Source organism: Ooceraea biroi, chromosome 12, assembly GCF_003672135.1.
Source record: "Ooceraea biroi isolate clonal line C1 chromosome 12, Obir_v5.4, whole genome shotgun sequence".
NCBI lineage: Eukaryota > Metazoa > Arthropoda > Insecta > Hymenoptera > Formicidae > Ooceraea > Ooceraea biroi.
The window spans coordinates 8,890,601-8,906,131 of record NC_039517.1 but is presented as its reverse complement, the minus strand read 5'-3'; the positions used below and the strand labels follow the sequence as shown (position 1 = coordinate 8,906,131).

General features: G+C 41.0%; 1 protein-coding gene across 5 annotated transcripts in view; it reads left to right on the top strand.

Annotated features, from left to right (window-relative positions):
* LOC105282241 (nascent polypeptide-associated complex subunit alpha, muscle-specific form) overlaps positions 1 to 15,531 on the top strand; it is a 43,136-nt gene that overhangs the window by 20,499 nt on the left and 7,106 nt on the right. For 2 of the 5 annotated variants that reach the window (XM_011344093.2, XM_011344094.2), the window contains 4 exons: positions 1,584 to 1,833; positions 4,944 to 5,165; positions 6,701 to 6,896; positions 7,319 to 15,531. The exon at positions 7,319 to 15,531 is cut by the window's right edge and continues 458 nt beyond it. In XM_011344093.2, coding sequence (XP_011342395.1) covers positions 1,584 to 1,833; positions 4,944 to 5,165; positions 6,701 to 6,896; positions 7,319 to 7,379 — 729 coding nt within the window. In that variant the 3' untranslated portion in view covers positions 7,380 to 15,531. The remainder of the gene's footprint in view (positions 1 to 1,583; positions 1,834 to 4,943; positions 5,166 to 6,700; positions 6,897 to 7,318) is intronic. The other 3 variants (XR_894462.2, XM_011344095.3, XM_011344096.2) reach the window with 3 other exon arrangements.

The following is a 15,531-nucleotide window of genomic DNA, read 5'->3' as shown; positions in this document are numbered from 1 at the left end:
CTCATTTATCTTCTTGTCAAATCACACTTGCGATAGAAAACATAATATTTCCTTCGTATATCACGTTCATCGGGAAAGAGTGAATTCTACTACAAGAATAAGTTACACGGTCTACCATTGCATTCTCCGGGTTGGTTTCCTGCTGTGGATGCAGCATGATATGTTGCTGCAGCGCACGCGAGCTGAATCGAGCGAATAACGGCACCGACTAGCTTTGCCACGAAATCCTCCGCGCCCTTATTCCTGTACTCTACCCTCTACCCTTTACCGGAAGATCCTAATGAACCCGAAAGAGCTTATGTGTAACATAATTTTATTCTCGCGATCCGAGAAAATTGTCAAGTTAAAAATAGAGATACACAAAGTGCTCTATTTCTCGACGTTTTATTTCGTAATGGCTTTTTCTTCTTCATTGGTTTATAGGAGATGCAGTTCTCAGTTCCGTATCCTTAACTATATATATTGCTCGTCTTCTCGCGCTTGATGAAATTATTAGTAATAGCTTTATCGCGAGTCTAATGATCAAGCAAAGAACAAAAAGGATTTCGATTCAATCTAAAAAAGAATACATTTTCAGATTTGGAAACTATTAAAATACTGTTACGAGTACGTGTTGCTGGTTCACGATCACAAGATTTCAACTTCACAAAGATTCGAGGGGTGTTCGATCAAAGGTGCCGACGTACTCTGTCCGCGACAGCTTAAATTTTCGCCGCACGGATAACATCCATCCCTTATTTCTCGCGTGCGAGGTGCCTGAGACGTGTGCGCGCTACCCAAAAGATCCCTCAAAGGATCAATTTCGTAGCACATAAAGCGAAAATCGGCAGTGAGAAATAAGAGACGTGTCAGCAACCGGTTCAGTGAAGCTGTAGTACGCTCTTTTCAGCATCGTTTATTGGATCCACGTTGTGTGAAAGGTGAACGGAATACAAATTTATCTGTACGCGGTAAAAATCTGCACGGTGATTTCAAAGAAGATGCTAGTACTTCGAGGAAGAAATTAAATCGTGCCGGAGTGAAAGCGGATCTCTTTCGGAAACATTAAAAAGGTTTCTTATTGCTTGTTTCGCTGGAATTACCGTACAATAGTAGCTCCGCGTAATGAATAAACATTCATTAAATGGAATACTCGAAACCTCCTCGGAGAAATTTTTGAGAATTTGTGAGCGCATTGCGTGTAAAATCCAGTTTGTCGTTAGCTTCGTTCTAAAATTTACGAACATGTTGGTTAACATGTTTTCCTAACGAAAGACGAGAAAAACCGTTTCTGCTCCGTCACTAATTGGATTACTCTTTAATCAGTGAAATGCAAACAGAACGGTACAGCGCAAATTGCTAATGCGAAGCGATACAGTAACGAAACGAAATACAATTAAAATATTGCTGGGATAAAGTCGTGGTAAAATAAGAAAGTGCGGAAATTATTAGAACACGCCGTTTTGTGCAGCTTAGCAAAGTCATCTTTACGTTGGTAAGTCGCGTGTGCGGTATTAATCAAAGTGAATGAACTCGTCGGGACGAAACTGTATTACATCACGAGGGAAAATCTGATTTCAGCAGTCGCGTGTATGTGCTTTCAGCTCTCAGGCGACGAGTCGCGTCGACTCTGTGCTAGCGGCGTAAAGGCCCCTGAAAAGGGAGATGCGGAAGCTGCGAATCTCGGTGTGGCAACCTACGGCTCGGTCGTGTTTCAGCTGAAGGACGCTCATCTCGAGGCGACCGGCATCTGCGATTTTGTCTTTCGCGCATTGACAGTCATCAGCAAAACGATGACGTTCACCATATGTCTGACCTGTCTGTCCACTGTGCCTATCTTGATGTTCATCTTTGGTGAGTAAGAAAATAGGAAAATATAGATAAAGTGATGATCGACGAGCCACAAAGGTGGATCTTGAAACATGGCTTGAAATCGAGAATTTAATTACGGAAAAGTGTTCGAATAGTGTAATGAATATTACGTAACATGCAGCAGGGAGAAAAGTGGGTCGAAAGTGGCTCTACCGAGACTGCTCGCCGGTGTTCGATCCGTTTTATACTTCGACACGAACATTGCAGATCAATAAGTATATCTGTATTTCGGACTTGACAACGCGTTCTCGTGAGAACCACTAGAAGTTATATCTCTTCTCTTTCATCATCATAATGTCATTTAAAATTCAAGTATTAATATAGTCTAATTAATGCAAGTGTAGTGCTGCTTATTATTTCTTGTCTTCTATTTTTCATACTGTGTCTGTTCGAAAGATTCTTGTAACTCTTAGAAATTTTTGCACGGTTGTTTTTATGTACAAAAGCTTTGATATACAGAATGGCAAAGAGGTTATAATTGAAGAAAACACGTTATTCTATCATTTTTCCTATGTTTCAACAAACTTTGTGGTATCTCCTGGATTTTTCAAATGCAAATTTTTTTCTACCGCATAGCTTTTGAAGCTTTTTATCATCTCTTTATCCTTTTCTCTCTTAAGGAAATATCTTCATGCATTATGTCTCTGGAGATAATTTTATGTTCAAAGAAAATTTTTTAATACGGTATCACAGCAGTAACGCGATGTCGATTTCTCTCTCTAACTTCTGAGTCCAGATTAAAGATATAAGTCTGATCACACAAAATCTGATAGTAAAAGATGATTCCCTGAGGTAATTCACGTGGACGAGCACACGGTAATTGGCGCAGCAGATAAGGTTCTTTTATTAGTGTCCTCCTAGTAAAAGCATATCTCGAGAGATCATTGACGAAATGGACTCGCGCTTGGAATTTCTTTGGGGCAAGTAAATTGAAATTCCTCACCAATGAAAAGGTTCATTAATCAACAATTTGTAAAATTCATAATCTGTTCATTAATCATATTATTTGTAGTGCATGATGAGAATATTATTTTTATAATTTATTTGTGTTGTAAATTGTGAAATACATACAACTGTGCACACAATTTCTTTACACGCCTAATTGACATTTTTGTAACTGCAATTGTACTCCTGAGAAACTTAAATCAAATAAAATTAGATTTCAAGATAAACTGAAAGAAATTTGTGTCGCAATCTCTAAGATAAAAATTTACAGTGGGACGTAAATGGCGCGTTACTTCCATTTTCTTTTATCACAAAGTAAAGTTTCAAGTAGCAAAGTACAAATGTTTGGTAAATGTTCACAGTAGTACGAGGAGAAATATTTGCGTGCAAAGCAAATAGGAGCTTACTTCCATCGACGGATCTTCATAAGGAGATTTTCTCAAATGAGATTCTCGCGCCTATTTCCATTTTATATCGCCGTGCAATAATTCCACACGATATTTACACGCGAGTTTGGCACATCCAATTTTAATGCAGGCTCCTAAATCTTGCGCGTAACGCATTGCAATCCCGCGCACGCGGCAGAAAAATAGAATGCATTATCTTTTCAGGCAATGCGGTCTCGGTCGGAGCGGAGAGACGCGGTCGAGATTCCACGGAATATATGACATTATTCCGAAGTTAATTAATGCTGTCCGGGTTACGACACGCGAATCGCTAGCGTGTTGAGCTTATGGCATGCAAGCATACTTCATTTCTCGGGCATAGCCGGTTACTCGCACGGTAGCGGGGGCATAAACGTTCAACCTGATTTATTGCAGACCCAGTGCATTCACCTTTTCCGGCGAGGTCTACTCGTTGAGAATGTGCAATCGATAATAATGGCGTAGACGAATCACAAGAATGGCTGCGGACCGCCGATACTGAATAACGACTCCGGTCTTTCGTGAATCACATAACGAAAGCACAATCGGTAAAGTCACGGGTAGTAACCTGCGCTATGAAAATTTAATGATGCACTTAAAGCTGGTCAAGCTGACTTGTCGAGCGACTAACGCGCGGAACGCATCAAATCCGCGGCGAGTCAGAATGCTATTAAGAAAACTACCCTCATTGTGTAAGGAGGGCAAAAGAGAGGCAATCATGCGTTTAAAATATCAGCTTGATTGCCTTATGCGAAATTTCATCCAATCAAATATTGATTCGTATTGATGTGATTTCCGTGTTAATCGCGAAGGTGGCTCGTAAATCATATTACTATGGATTCAAATAAGGACCTTCGTAATTTACATAGTAATATAATTTCCTTAGTTTGCACAAATTCCAGAATTTCAAGATATTACAATAGGCAATTATGCAATTATTCGTGTATTCATGAAGATCGTGAGATTTTTTCATTTTTCTTATCACGGATGTCATGAAATTAATTTTTCGAAAGACCGGTGAAAATTACGACGTAGCAGAATTAATAGTTTGCGTGTACTAGACATACATAATTATGAAATATACCTTGCTCAAGTGTGTACTGGAGATGTTTGCATGTTATGTTATCTTAAGTTGAACGTGAAACCAGGACATGACACACAGGATGGACGTCGGGTAACGCAATTAATGCTAAATTATTCCATGCTGCTGTTGCAAAAAGCGCATGCTAACGACGCGCGTTCGTTATGTACGTATCTTAATCGATGGGCGAAAATGGCGATTAAGAAGCTACGTTTTTCTTTCTTTAAAATCTTTCGGTAAAAATATGAGCTTATAGTATTAAACAAATCACTAAACCATAGATTATTGCTCGGCGCACAAGCTGTGAAAAAGAACATTTCGAGATATAAAAGAAACCGGAAAAAACATCCCCATAAAAATCCACTAACGAGAGAAATTACGATAGGAAAACTGCAGAAACAGAAACTGTATATATCGTCAATTACCACGCGTGCTTCGACACATCGCGCGTATGTATTGTGATGCAGTGTCAAAGTTGAAATCTCTAGCGACGTGTGCAGCCGAAGACAAATCCATGTATAAAACTCTAAAAATATAAATATCTAAAATAAAATAAAGAAGATATGTGATTTATATACAAGAGAAACATTAATTTCTGACTGGTATGTCTGAAATAACATGTTTTGATTTTACTTCTACAGGTGTGCAATTCATCAAGGATTGTCCGATAGAGCCATACATTCCCGTGTACATGTTGATTGGAGGAGCTCTGGGTGCCGTGCGTATGATCTGGGCGCTTTATTCGCAAATACGATCCCGCAGGCCGGAAGTCCTGTCCGTTCCCGCTGCCAGATCACACGTCTCGCCTATGAAATTACTCTCCATAGCTTTATCGTGCTTCCTGGTCGCGTGGTTCGCTTTAGGTAAGCAAGAAAGTCGTCGGAATTGTTACGTTATGTATTTTACTCCGTGCGCTACGGTCTCCGAACTTTTCGAGCGTTAAAGCCACCGGGGCTTTATTTAACGAACGCAAAGCAGACTATGTTACGAAAACATATGCGGTTTATAATGCTGTGTCTCGTGATTCCATAATAATATGATGCAAACGCGAATGAATATTAGAAGAGGCTGATTATACAAATTATACGAATAAATGCATAATAAAATCACTAATGAGTAGAGATAGAGCTCCCATTTTGTATACTGCCGAGATCTAAAAGAGAGAATAATATGCATCTTTTCCTTGCCATGTTTTAAAAACTTTTTAACAAACGTCTTGAGTTTATTAAATCAAGGTTTTCGTGAAGTTTTTATTCATCTTTTAATTATTGATTTTAATTATCGTATAATAATTGTCCCTTTTATTTTTCAATAAGAAGTTAATCCTGTTCCACTGTTTTATATTTTTTATATAAATTTCCCGTGGATCCAATACAAATCTCCCGCAGGTCAGATCCGGATTTGAAAACGCTCGGTCTAAGTGAACAAAACAACGTACAAAGCGCGAGAAACAGTTTCGCCACAACAGTGTTATGTTGTGTCCACAAATATTGCAGTATGCATTGCGTTTAACTTCCCCTTGCACGTTGATTTTAATTGCACAGAGGGCTTTTTGTGCATAGACGGTATGCTTACAAGCGAATTCTTACGCCGGCGAAAATATCGGTCAAGTGGCGGGCTTTGTTTATATTTGCACGTTGCACGAACGGCTTTAACGACACGTTCTATCTTTAGCAAAAAAATGGATCAATGTTAAGATGTCTCGGAAGTGGGCTCCCGCAATATCGCCATTAATCAGGATATAGCTATCTTCGTTCTTCATCAATTACCAGCGCGCATATGTCGATGCAGACATTTTATTAATATCCGTACATCACGTTGGGCTAACCTATATTTTTCTATTTTATTTTCTTTTTACGTCCAGTATTTTTCAACGCATAGTAGTTCGCTAACACGAACTTGCGTGAAATGGGGTGAAAAGCGACAAACTCATGCGAAAAGCGAGCACGTGAATCCGCTTGTAAAAAGAAATTCTGCGTAAAAAAATTTGCTGTTGCAACAATTCAACTGTTCATGTCCAGGTATCGCCGTGCAATATTTGCTATTCGTGCTACGCGCCAATTCGCCCTCGGAGTGTCGTACGATGAAACGCGATAATCCGGTGGTCAGAATGCAGCACGTAATCGCAGGTTGCTTAATCGCGAGCGCTTGAAATGTATGCCACGTAACTGCGAAGTCGTTATCACCTCACCTGAGAAGTTTTTGGGTCGAACGCGAGGATAAACTCGAGGGAAAACTAACTAAACGAGAGGTTTTTCGACGTATCTCGAAAAAAGTACTCTTCAATATGAAATACCGGATAATGTGTTATACGATGTGCAATCCGATTTTTCATCGCGTGAACTCTAAATCAGACGTGGTTACATTATTTTATGTTTCCTTTCTTGTTTTATTTCAGGACATTATTGGATACTGCACATAAAGTGGCCGGAATACGAACTCTCGTTGTACGCGCCAAATAGATGGTGCCACAAGACGCTCTATATTTTTTCTTTGGTGCATCTATGCGTGATATACGCGGTTTTATTTGTGATACTCATGGTGGCGGTCGGTCTGGCTTTCTGCAGAATTCTGGAATGCCCTTTACCAGAAAGGTAAGTCCATTTCTCGAACTCTCAGTACGCTAGATTTACTGAAATTTAATCTCGGATGAAAAGATTGGAATTAATTACACTAATTGCAACTTCTGGTAATAGTTCTGGATAATTTTTTCTAAAAGAAAGACCGTTCTTTGAAAGACTTGAAAAGCTCCTAATAAATTAAACTTATGCATTTACACTGTATGAAATTTCTACCTCACGAATGATCTCATCCTTGAGACGCGCGTCCTTCGTCTGAAAGGACGCGTACGCACACCCACATCCATCTTGTTCCCAGCTCACCCATACAAACACTCCTGAGCAAACTGTACATTATTCAGGACTCCACCCTCTATAATATATCTCAAGGGTAAGATGATCCGCGAGGCGCAAGTTCTTGTTAATAATTATGCAACTTCTTTGTGTCTAAATTGCAGATATAGAGAGCGACAATTCCAATCAAGACTAGTTCTCCTAAAAATTTTCAAAATAGGATAATAGCGTAGACGTCATACGAGCTTTTCCTTGGGAAAATATGAACGCGACTCATTATGAAAGTAACGCGCGGTGTTGACCCAGTTCCTCCGCGGAATCGACGATGGAAACTATTTTACGACGGCGAGCGACGACGATGAAACAATTTTTTTTTATCTTACCTGTCACCGCGTTTCAATTTACGTATATTACAACACTCGATATATTTGGAGGGCTGAGGGTTGCGCGGATCGCATAACGTGTGTGGAGTGTATATGAACGCGCACCCGATCAAGTTTCTATAGTCAACAGGCCGAAATACCGCTCGGAGGCCGTGTTGCATGTTCAACATGATAACGACGTGATTACGACATTCTCACCGATTATGAGGGATACGTGAAAGACTTCGCAAAAAAAAACCGAATATAATGTCAGTGTATCGCGACTAAGTCATTTATATTCCGCGCGCGCGAATGACACACGCGAAAAATGCCACAAATGGCTTGACCTGTCGAAATCACGTTAATCTCCCCCGTCATTGCCGGCAAAAATGTATAATTCCCGATTATCGATACGACTTCGATAACACTTCCCACTCGATCTATGTCAGACCGTCGACATTAAAATAAGATAAAGTAAACTTCACATATATGTGTTAGGGCGGCGCGAACACCCGCGGTCGATATCACACTCACGCTCCAAAGTGCGTCCGTTCTGCTCGACTTTCAGATACAAATAACCACGGCGATCTGTTCGCCAGAATAAAATCCGCGAGAAGAAGAAGAAGAAGTTGAGGGCCGGCGGTATAAGTGGCGGCTGGCGTCTAGACAGACGCAAGGTCCTGGAGGATTTAGAGGAGGAGGAGGATGACGACGACGAGGAGCGGAGCGGTGATACCGATACGAACGGGGACAATTTCGGTAACAAGATCGTGCAGGAGGTAAAGTACTGCAGCAAAGTGCAGTTTCGCGCGCCGGATATCATCGAGCTGTGATGAATGCAAGCGATGCCGTATGGAAAGGAAAAGGAGGTGCCTCGCTGTCGGCGACGGAGGAATTCTGGGACCCGAGAGGAAACGTCGGCAGGTGCGACCCGTAATCTCGAAAAGTTTCCCGCGATAACGAGGATGCCGGCCGCGGGGACGGAATTCGCGATGGGGGCGAAGCGGACGGGAATGGCAAAGGGAGCACGGATAACGAGGTCGCGAAAAGGAAAATGCTGCCAGAGATCGACAACGACGATGACGACGATGATGACGGTGTATCATTTTCGTGAATAATCGAAGTCGACACGTGCGAGACTCTGGAACGGAGTCTTCGCAATTTTCCGCAGAGGGAAAATCTACGAGTCACTGGAACGCCGAGGATCGGAGATCGTGGGGAAATTAACCGTCAGAGGATAAAACGAAGACAATGAAATCTACGGGAGCGCGTAACTGCGACTTGATTCCAATTAATGTCATTTGTTTCAATTATTTCATGGAACATGGGAGAGAAGATAATGCAGTAATTTAACGGCAAGCTCGAAGCAGCGTATTACACGTGGGAAAAACGAAAAATCTCCAGTCAACGACCAATACTCTTCAAATATAAATCAACGTGTTGGTATTAAACTAGTTTTGTTCTCTTTTCAGTTTCGAGAAAATGTCAGTGATTCGAGAACTCGCATAACTTCATGGTGGATTTATAGCTGCACATGTATAGAAAAAGAAATCTGCCGAAGATAGCGACGAAAAGAAACAGATTGAAACTTTTATCTGCGAAAGAAGATTACGCGAAGATTGTCTGTAAGAATGATATTGGAGGAAGTGGAGGAAGCTCGTCTTTGCTAGAACGCAGGAACAAGGAATATTTGTGAAAGATTTTGTCCTTGAAGCGCCGTGGCTCGAGTGGTGTCTCAGCCGCGGCTTGACGAAGAAATCGATATGGAGACCTCCACGTGGCTTTCGTATCAAAACAAGGATCTCTAATTCGCTACTCCGTTTTTTTGCGCCAATTAAACGCAGGAATCGAATTTTAAGTGCCACGTGAATGGCCTGATCGAATTAGCATAGCCAAGCAATATATTCTCCTGCTGAAAATGCTCGGGGTATTCCGGGGTGCTTTAATGCCGAACCGCCGCCAGTAATTGCCGGATTCGTAGCCATCGATCTTCCATTTCATTCGCCCGACAACGACGAAGCCTACTGAAGCCTCTCTCTTGTTTTTACCCAACTCGCAGCGAGCACACAAGCGAAAAACAAAGACTATTTCCTCCTGTTCATGCGTATAACTTCGAAAAATAGACGAGTATTTCTAAACGATATTATTCCACGAGATTCCTCAACAGCTGGCAACCCGAGACTCGACTTTCATTACCTCCCACGCGGTTCCGCCCCCGCGGGAAACGCGTCGCGTGACAAACCCTCTGACAAATCCCGTTTTCCAGACCGCGCCAAGTTGAGGAAAATCCTGCGGAAACCCTTGCAACTGCAGTTTTACCACGGTGTAACGTCTCTCGCGAAGATGCGGTTCACCTAAGTGCGAAGAACTCGTGACTTCGTGCGGAATGCCATGTTACTCACTCCGAAGGAGCAGAAACTTCGCACGGGGAAGAGAAGACCGCCGCGAGGGAATCACGAAACCGAGTATCGGCTTATCGAGCGACGACAATGACGACGTGGACGACGACGACGACGACGACGACGACGACGACGACGACAACGTGTTCCTGCCGGCCAATTCAGCGCGCAAATCCGCTTCATCAAATCAAGTCTGGCGAAAGTAGTTACAGTGACTGCGGCAACTGCGTTCCTCTGTTCGTTCAGTGACGGAAGTGATATCGAGATTCTTTGTCTCAGTTAATCGATATTCTTTCTAGCGTGGGTGATACTCGTCCGCGTGCGAAAAATATGGAATTTAACGCCCGGCTCGCTAACGAGAATACAGCTGCAATTTGTCTCGACGTGTCAAAGTTTCCGATCATTTCTCGTTATCTCCCGGTAATATCGACGTCGGCGGAAGGTAAGTGAATCTGATCAACGATGTTTCAATACAGGGTGGAATGTATAGAGTGAAGATGTAACGTTATACCTTATCCCTTTGACTATTCTTCTGAAATCGTCTTCGAAAAACAGCAATTTCTCGAATCACTCTTCTTCCACGAAAATGTAGATAATTTCGACACTGGAGAGGCATTCTCCATTTTTATCTTTCATATAAAAATATAATACATGTAATTTTGTAACGCGAATCTTCGTACTTTTATGCGCTCCACCCTATCCTTTACGCTATCACGTTCAAGTCGATCTTTTTGTAGCCGCATTTAACATGAAATCTGTCAGAATATGCAGAACGGAGAAAGCATCGGGCATCAGTTCTAAAAAGGAACCATCTATTTGCTGCGTGCTATCGGCTATGTAATGTTCCAATTGTAATGCGATCAAATGATTAGTTAGCATACTCCGCATCGCGGACGGAACTTTTCAACCATCAAAAGCATTTTGTTACAAACAGATTCCTCGTGCATTTTTACTGAAACCATCTGCGCACACATACAAATGCATGCATTCACGCATACTACTTTTTTACAGACATTTGTACCGTCGCACGTGATGTTGTTCTCAGATTGTCACCGTTCCCGTTCTTGCTCTTCGTATTCTACGGAATAGTAATGTATAATAAATAGTACAATTCTCGCGCGATGCTGTCGCTCGTGGAGAAATACAGCGCAATCAAGATAAATATTAACGAGCCAGGTGATGAAGCGCCCGACATCCTCGCTGGAGCTTCGTTGTTGGAAAATTTCCGGATTCTGTAACCGCTATTTCCGAAAAAGAAAATCATTTATCAAGCGTTCCGAGGAAGGAACGATTCGTACGATTTAGGGCACAAGTGCGAGGCTTCAGTTGGTATCGGGCGAGGGGAGATGTATCTATCGATCGTTGATTTTATGGAAACGAATGGAACAGCATGGTGAATCGAGTCAAAGCCAAACCTCCGCCTCAAATAAGTGATAAGGCAAGCAGAAGGGTTAGCGATGCGGGTTAAATTGAGGGAAAGTGGGTCAGCGAGCGGTAAAAGTGCGATTCACCCTGCGATCTCTTTTCACAACTACTAGGTACGTGGGAAACGTCGACATTACGAAAATTGTCGTCCATTTAATAAAATGGTGCGCGTGCAAACGCTATTGAGCGATATGAGTGCTCAGAAATACACCGCAACCCTGGTCATAAAGGAAATTGACGACACAGAATTTCAAGAAAAATGTAAATTCCGAGGTTTTATTCTCGAAAACTTATTTTGTCAATCCGTAGATATTTTTTAAATAAACATTTATTATTTAGATATTTTTTAAAATAAAAGATCCGTTTTAAATAAACTTTACATTTTATGATCAGGCTGACGGTGTGTTTCGTTCCGTTTGCGTTAAAAACGTAACGCAACATCTTTTCGAAAAAAACGCTACATCCTGCGTGCAGAATTCGATCCAGGCGTCGTTTCTGGTACGACTGTAACGTGACTAGTTGTGTTTCAATGCTCCCTTGTAAAACGTATTCAAAGATACAAAGACAGAGGACAGAGAAGAGGAAAGGAACAATGCGTCAATTAAATCAGCACATCAGTAAGTTTCGCTCCAAGTAGAATGCAAGTCTCGCAAGGGCCAAGATCTTTCGTACGTACACAGTAGATACCAAACAGCGACTGTAGCATGTAAAAATTGAAATGAGGTACAGCTTTGATAACGATTTTAAAGCAAATGTGAATCTGCTGTCAAAATGTCAACATTGCTGTAAAAAAACATGCATTTTTTCGCGCATATCTCTGTATGTGTGCTATCAAGTTGAGTGTTATCCATTTTATCATTTTCATCCAAACATGCAATCTAAACATGTCAGCAAATATGCATTGTTCTTTGAACAAATATAGGAACTAGTGCATAAACGTATTCATGTTTTATCAATCAATGTGTATCCATTATTTTTCATATAAGCCTACAGTCGCTGTACTGAATTGTTCGAATAACAGCGGGACACAAACGCTTCTTAAGCCCACAGATACATTTACTGATATAACAGGCATTGTGCGTGTAAATATAGATATACTCGCGTATAGATATATATGATAGTAATAGTAATCTCTCTGATATATAAAAAATCTGACCAAGCGCAGCAAGATAGGCGAACTGCGGAAATGACAATGTTTCGTAACGGCCATTAATTTCGCTTCAGATTACATCGTCCTTGCGTTGGCACTTGCGACTGGTTCGGAAACGGGTCCATACTTTATCATTTATACTATACGAGGAAATAATGCGATGATTGTGCCGCAATTAAGGCTGTAGCTCAGCTCGTGAGCGTGCACGCGACCGTAAACTAAATCTTCACTGGAAACGCGCTCTTTCCATTGGATATTTCCATACTCGTCATTTATTCGTTTACCGTTATTTCAACGAGGGAGAATTCCATTCGATTTGCAATCGAATATCAGGAGAAACGGGAACATACTTTTTTATTATCCTTTACTTTTCACACGTGCAATTATCGCGTGTAAAATAACGTTAATAAAATCAACAACAGAATCTAGAATGATCACTGATATTAACAATTAACAACGTGTTTCCCGTCAAAAGAAGAACTCGGATTAAAGCAAGAGTTCACCGAAAGCGTGATTCGCTTGATTTGAAAAATGTGTGTGCACAAGCATTTGAACAAAATATCGCTGCTGTCGTTTCTCTTCATGAGAAATATTCGCGATTTCTGGTAATAAGATTAAAAAGTTCCCGGAATTATGTTGTAATACCACTGTGCTAGACGGGGTGGTGCAAAAGTTTCGATGTGATTGTGACAGATGGTAATTAAATTGGGGTTTTGTCCTTTCTACGTGAAAATATGATTTTTATCACATGTAGCTGGTTTCGTAAAAAACAACGACTTTATTGCACACTTGAACGTGACAGCTACGACATAAATCATGCGATGGTCAGAAACACGTGCTTATACGTGTGAAACTCGCACGTAGCTACGAAAGCTCGAAATAAGTTTGAATTTAGTGACCTAATTCCGAATGGAAACCAATAAGTTTGAAATAAATTCATCGAGTTTCATTTACAACGACTATAAAAAGGTACATTAATGCTTTTTCTTACTAATATGGTATATAGTTCTCTTTAATGATATGATGATTATCATCTACGTCACATTCTTTTCTCAAATTTAGGAAAGATATTTGCATTTCAATATTAAAGTATAATTTCTTGATAACGGAAACTTAATGACCGCGCGAGATGGATTCAAATCACGCGAACCATGCATCGAGAATTCAAAGTTTCATATACTCCATGTAAAATAATATAAATTAAACAATATGCAGAGCACATTAACGATGGCAGAATCGAAATAAAATACACTTTTTAATAATACACTTCATTACTCATTTCTATGTTCGTGATATATGTGCAATCAGCGCATGTGATCGTTCTTAGTTAACAAACGTACAAACGTCAACGAATGGAAATCCGTAAATAAAGGAAAATTACAGCGAGTCATGGAGATACCATTGACCCGTCCGCGATCTACAATACTTGATAGCTCCCTTCATCGCGATTTTGGATCGTCTGTAAGGTTTGATCATCGACCATACGGTTTGTCGTGCGATCATTATGTATTGTACGTATCATTGTATGAGCCACTGTGTCGTCGAATAACTATCTGGGTTATCTACAACGCCATTCACGCAGTGTTCGTCCGGTGTCAATGATGGTGTGTGTGTGTGTGCGTGCGTGCGTGAATACATATAGGTGTGATACTGTCAATAATGATAACGCCAGAGCGACAGGTACCTTGAATTTTTGAATTTATTTCGCGATATATTATTTATACATTGTGTATTTAAAAGGTGTAAAAATTGTTTTGCGTTTCTGTCACGATTATTAAAAAAACGTGTATATTCATTTTAGAAATAATATTTTTCGCATAGCGAAAATTTCACAGATAAAATTAACGAGGAATTGGAAATCCTTGTTTTTTTTCGGTTGGAATTATTTCTGTGTTTAATAATCGATCGATTGATCCTGTGGAGCGAGAGACGATGATTCAGCTTCAACATATCATATTTATTCCGTTGATACTACATCGCACAGCATTTTCTTACTACATCAACGCATTTTCTCGTCCTCGTCTATGAACAAATCTATTACGATGCCTAAGCCGATAATTATAAAACAGCGAGACATAGGGTATAACGATATATCGACTAGATGATAGCGTGATAAGATAGATTTTAGCGTGATAATCGTGCGAACGCAGCGTAACTTTGTACTCGAGGACGAATCGGCAGCGGGACTATGTGATAACCGTACGTACACGTGTAAATACATACATATGTATATATATTGAGTGAGCAACTTGGAACACCACCGAGATAAAATGCGAATCTCGACACGAGATCGCAAAAATCGATAGTCCTCTCCTCGATTTAGCGCCGCCTTAGGATGTAAGTGATAAGTCGTCGATTAATAATTATGTTGTTAGCTGTACTGTTGTGAGATGTCGTTGAATTTCCTAGGGGATAGAGAGTAGAGTTTATTTATTTTTATACTGGACGCCAGACGCACGATGCACACCGAGCATCCGCTGCAACTAATCGGGTGCCCGGGATGACCGTAATTAACGAGCGCAAGGAGCGTTTTTCGGTTACTTCGAGAATTTATTCGCGCGCGATTTATCAGTTTCCCCCGTTGATTTTCACAGATTAAATGCAAATCGCTTCTGACGCCGATTACCGTTAAAAAGTGCAAGGGAAGGAAGCCGTGTAGGCCGTCGTTCCACCATTTATTAACGCATCACGCCCGAGCTGCGAAACGAGTGAACGGTAAACGCGCGCGGAAACGGTGTGCGGTGAACGGTATTAGCGTTAACAATAACGCGTACGGTCGAAACGCGATACGATATCAATGGTATTTTATCCACCGCCGAGTAATTCGTCGGACTGTGCCCGGTATCGAGCGACGGTATCATTTAGATTCGATCCGCGATATCCCGTGCCGAGCGTCGACGTGACAGAGATAAATTTTTGCCGGGCACACCGCGCTATGTGTTTTAGCGATACGTATGTACGTGTTTTTAGCTGTTAGGATTATTTGCACGCGCCAAAGTCGCGAATTGTGGTCCAGGCTTTAACGTAGAGTTTACAATCAA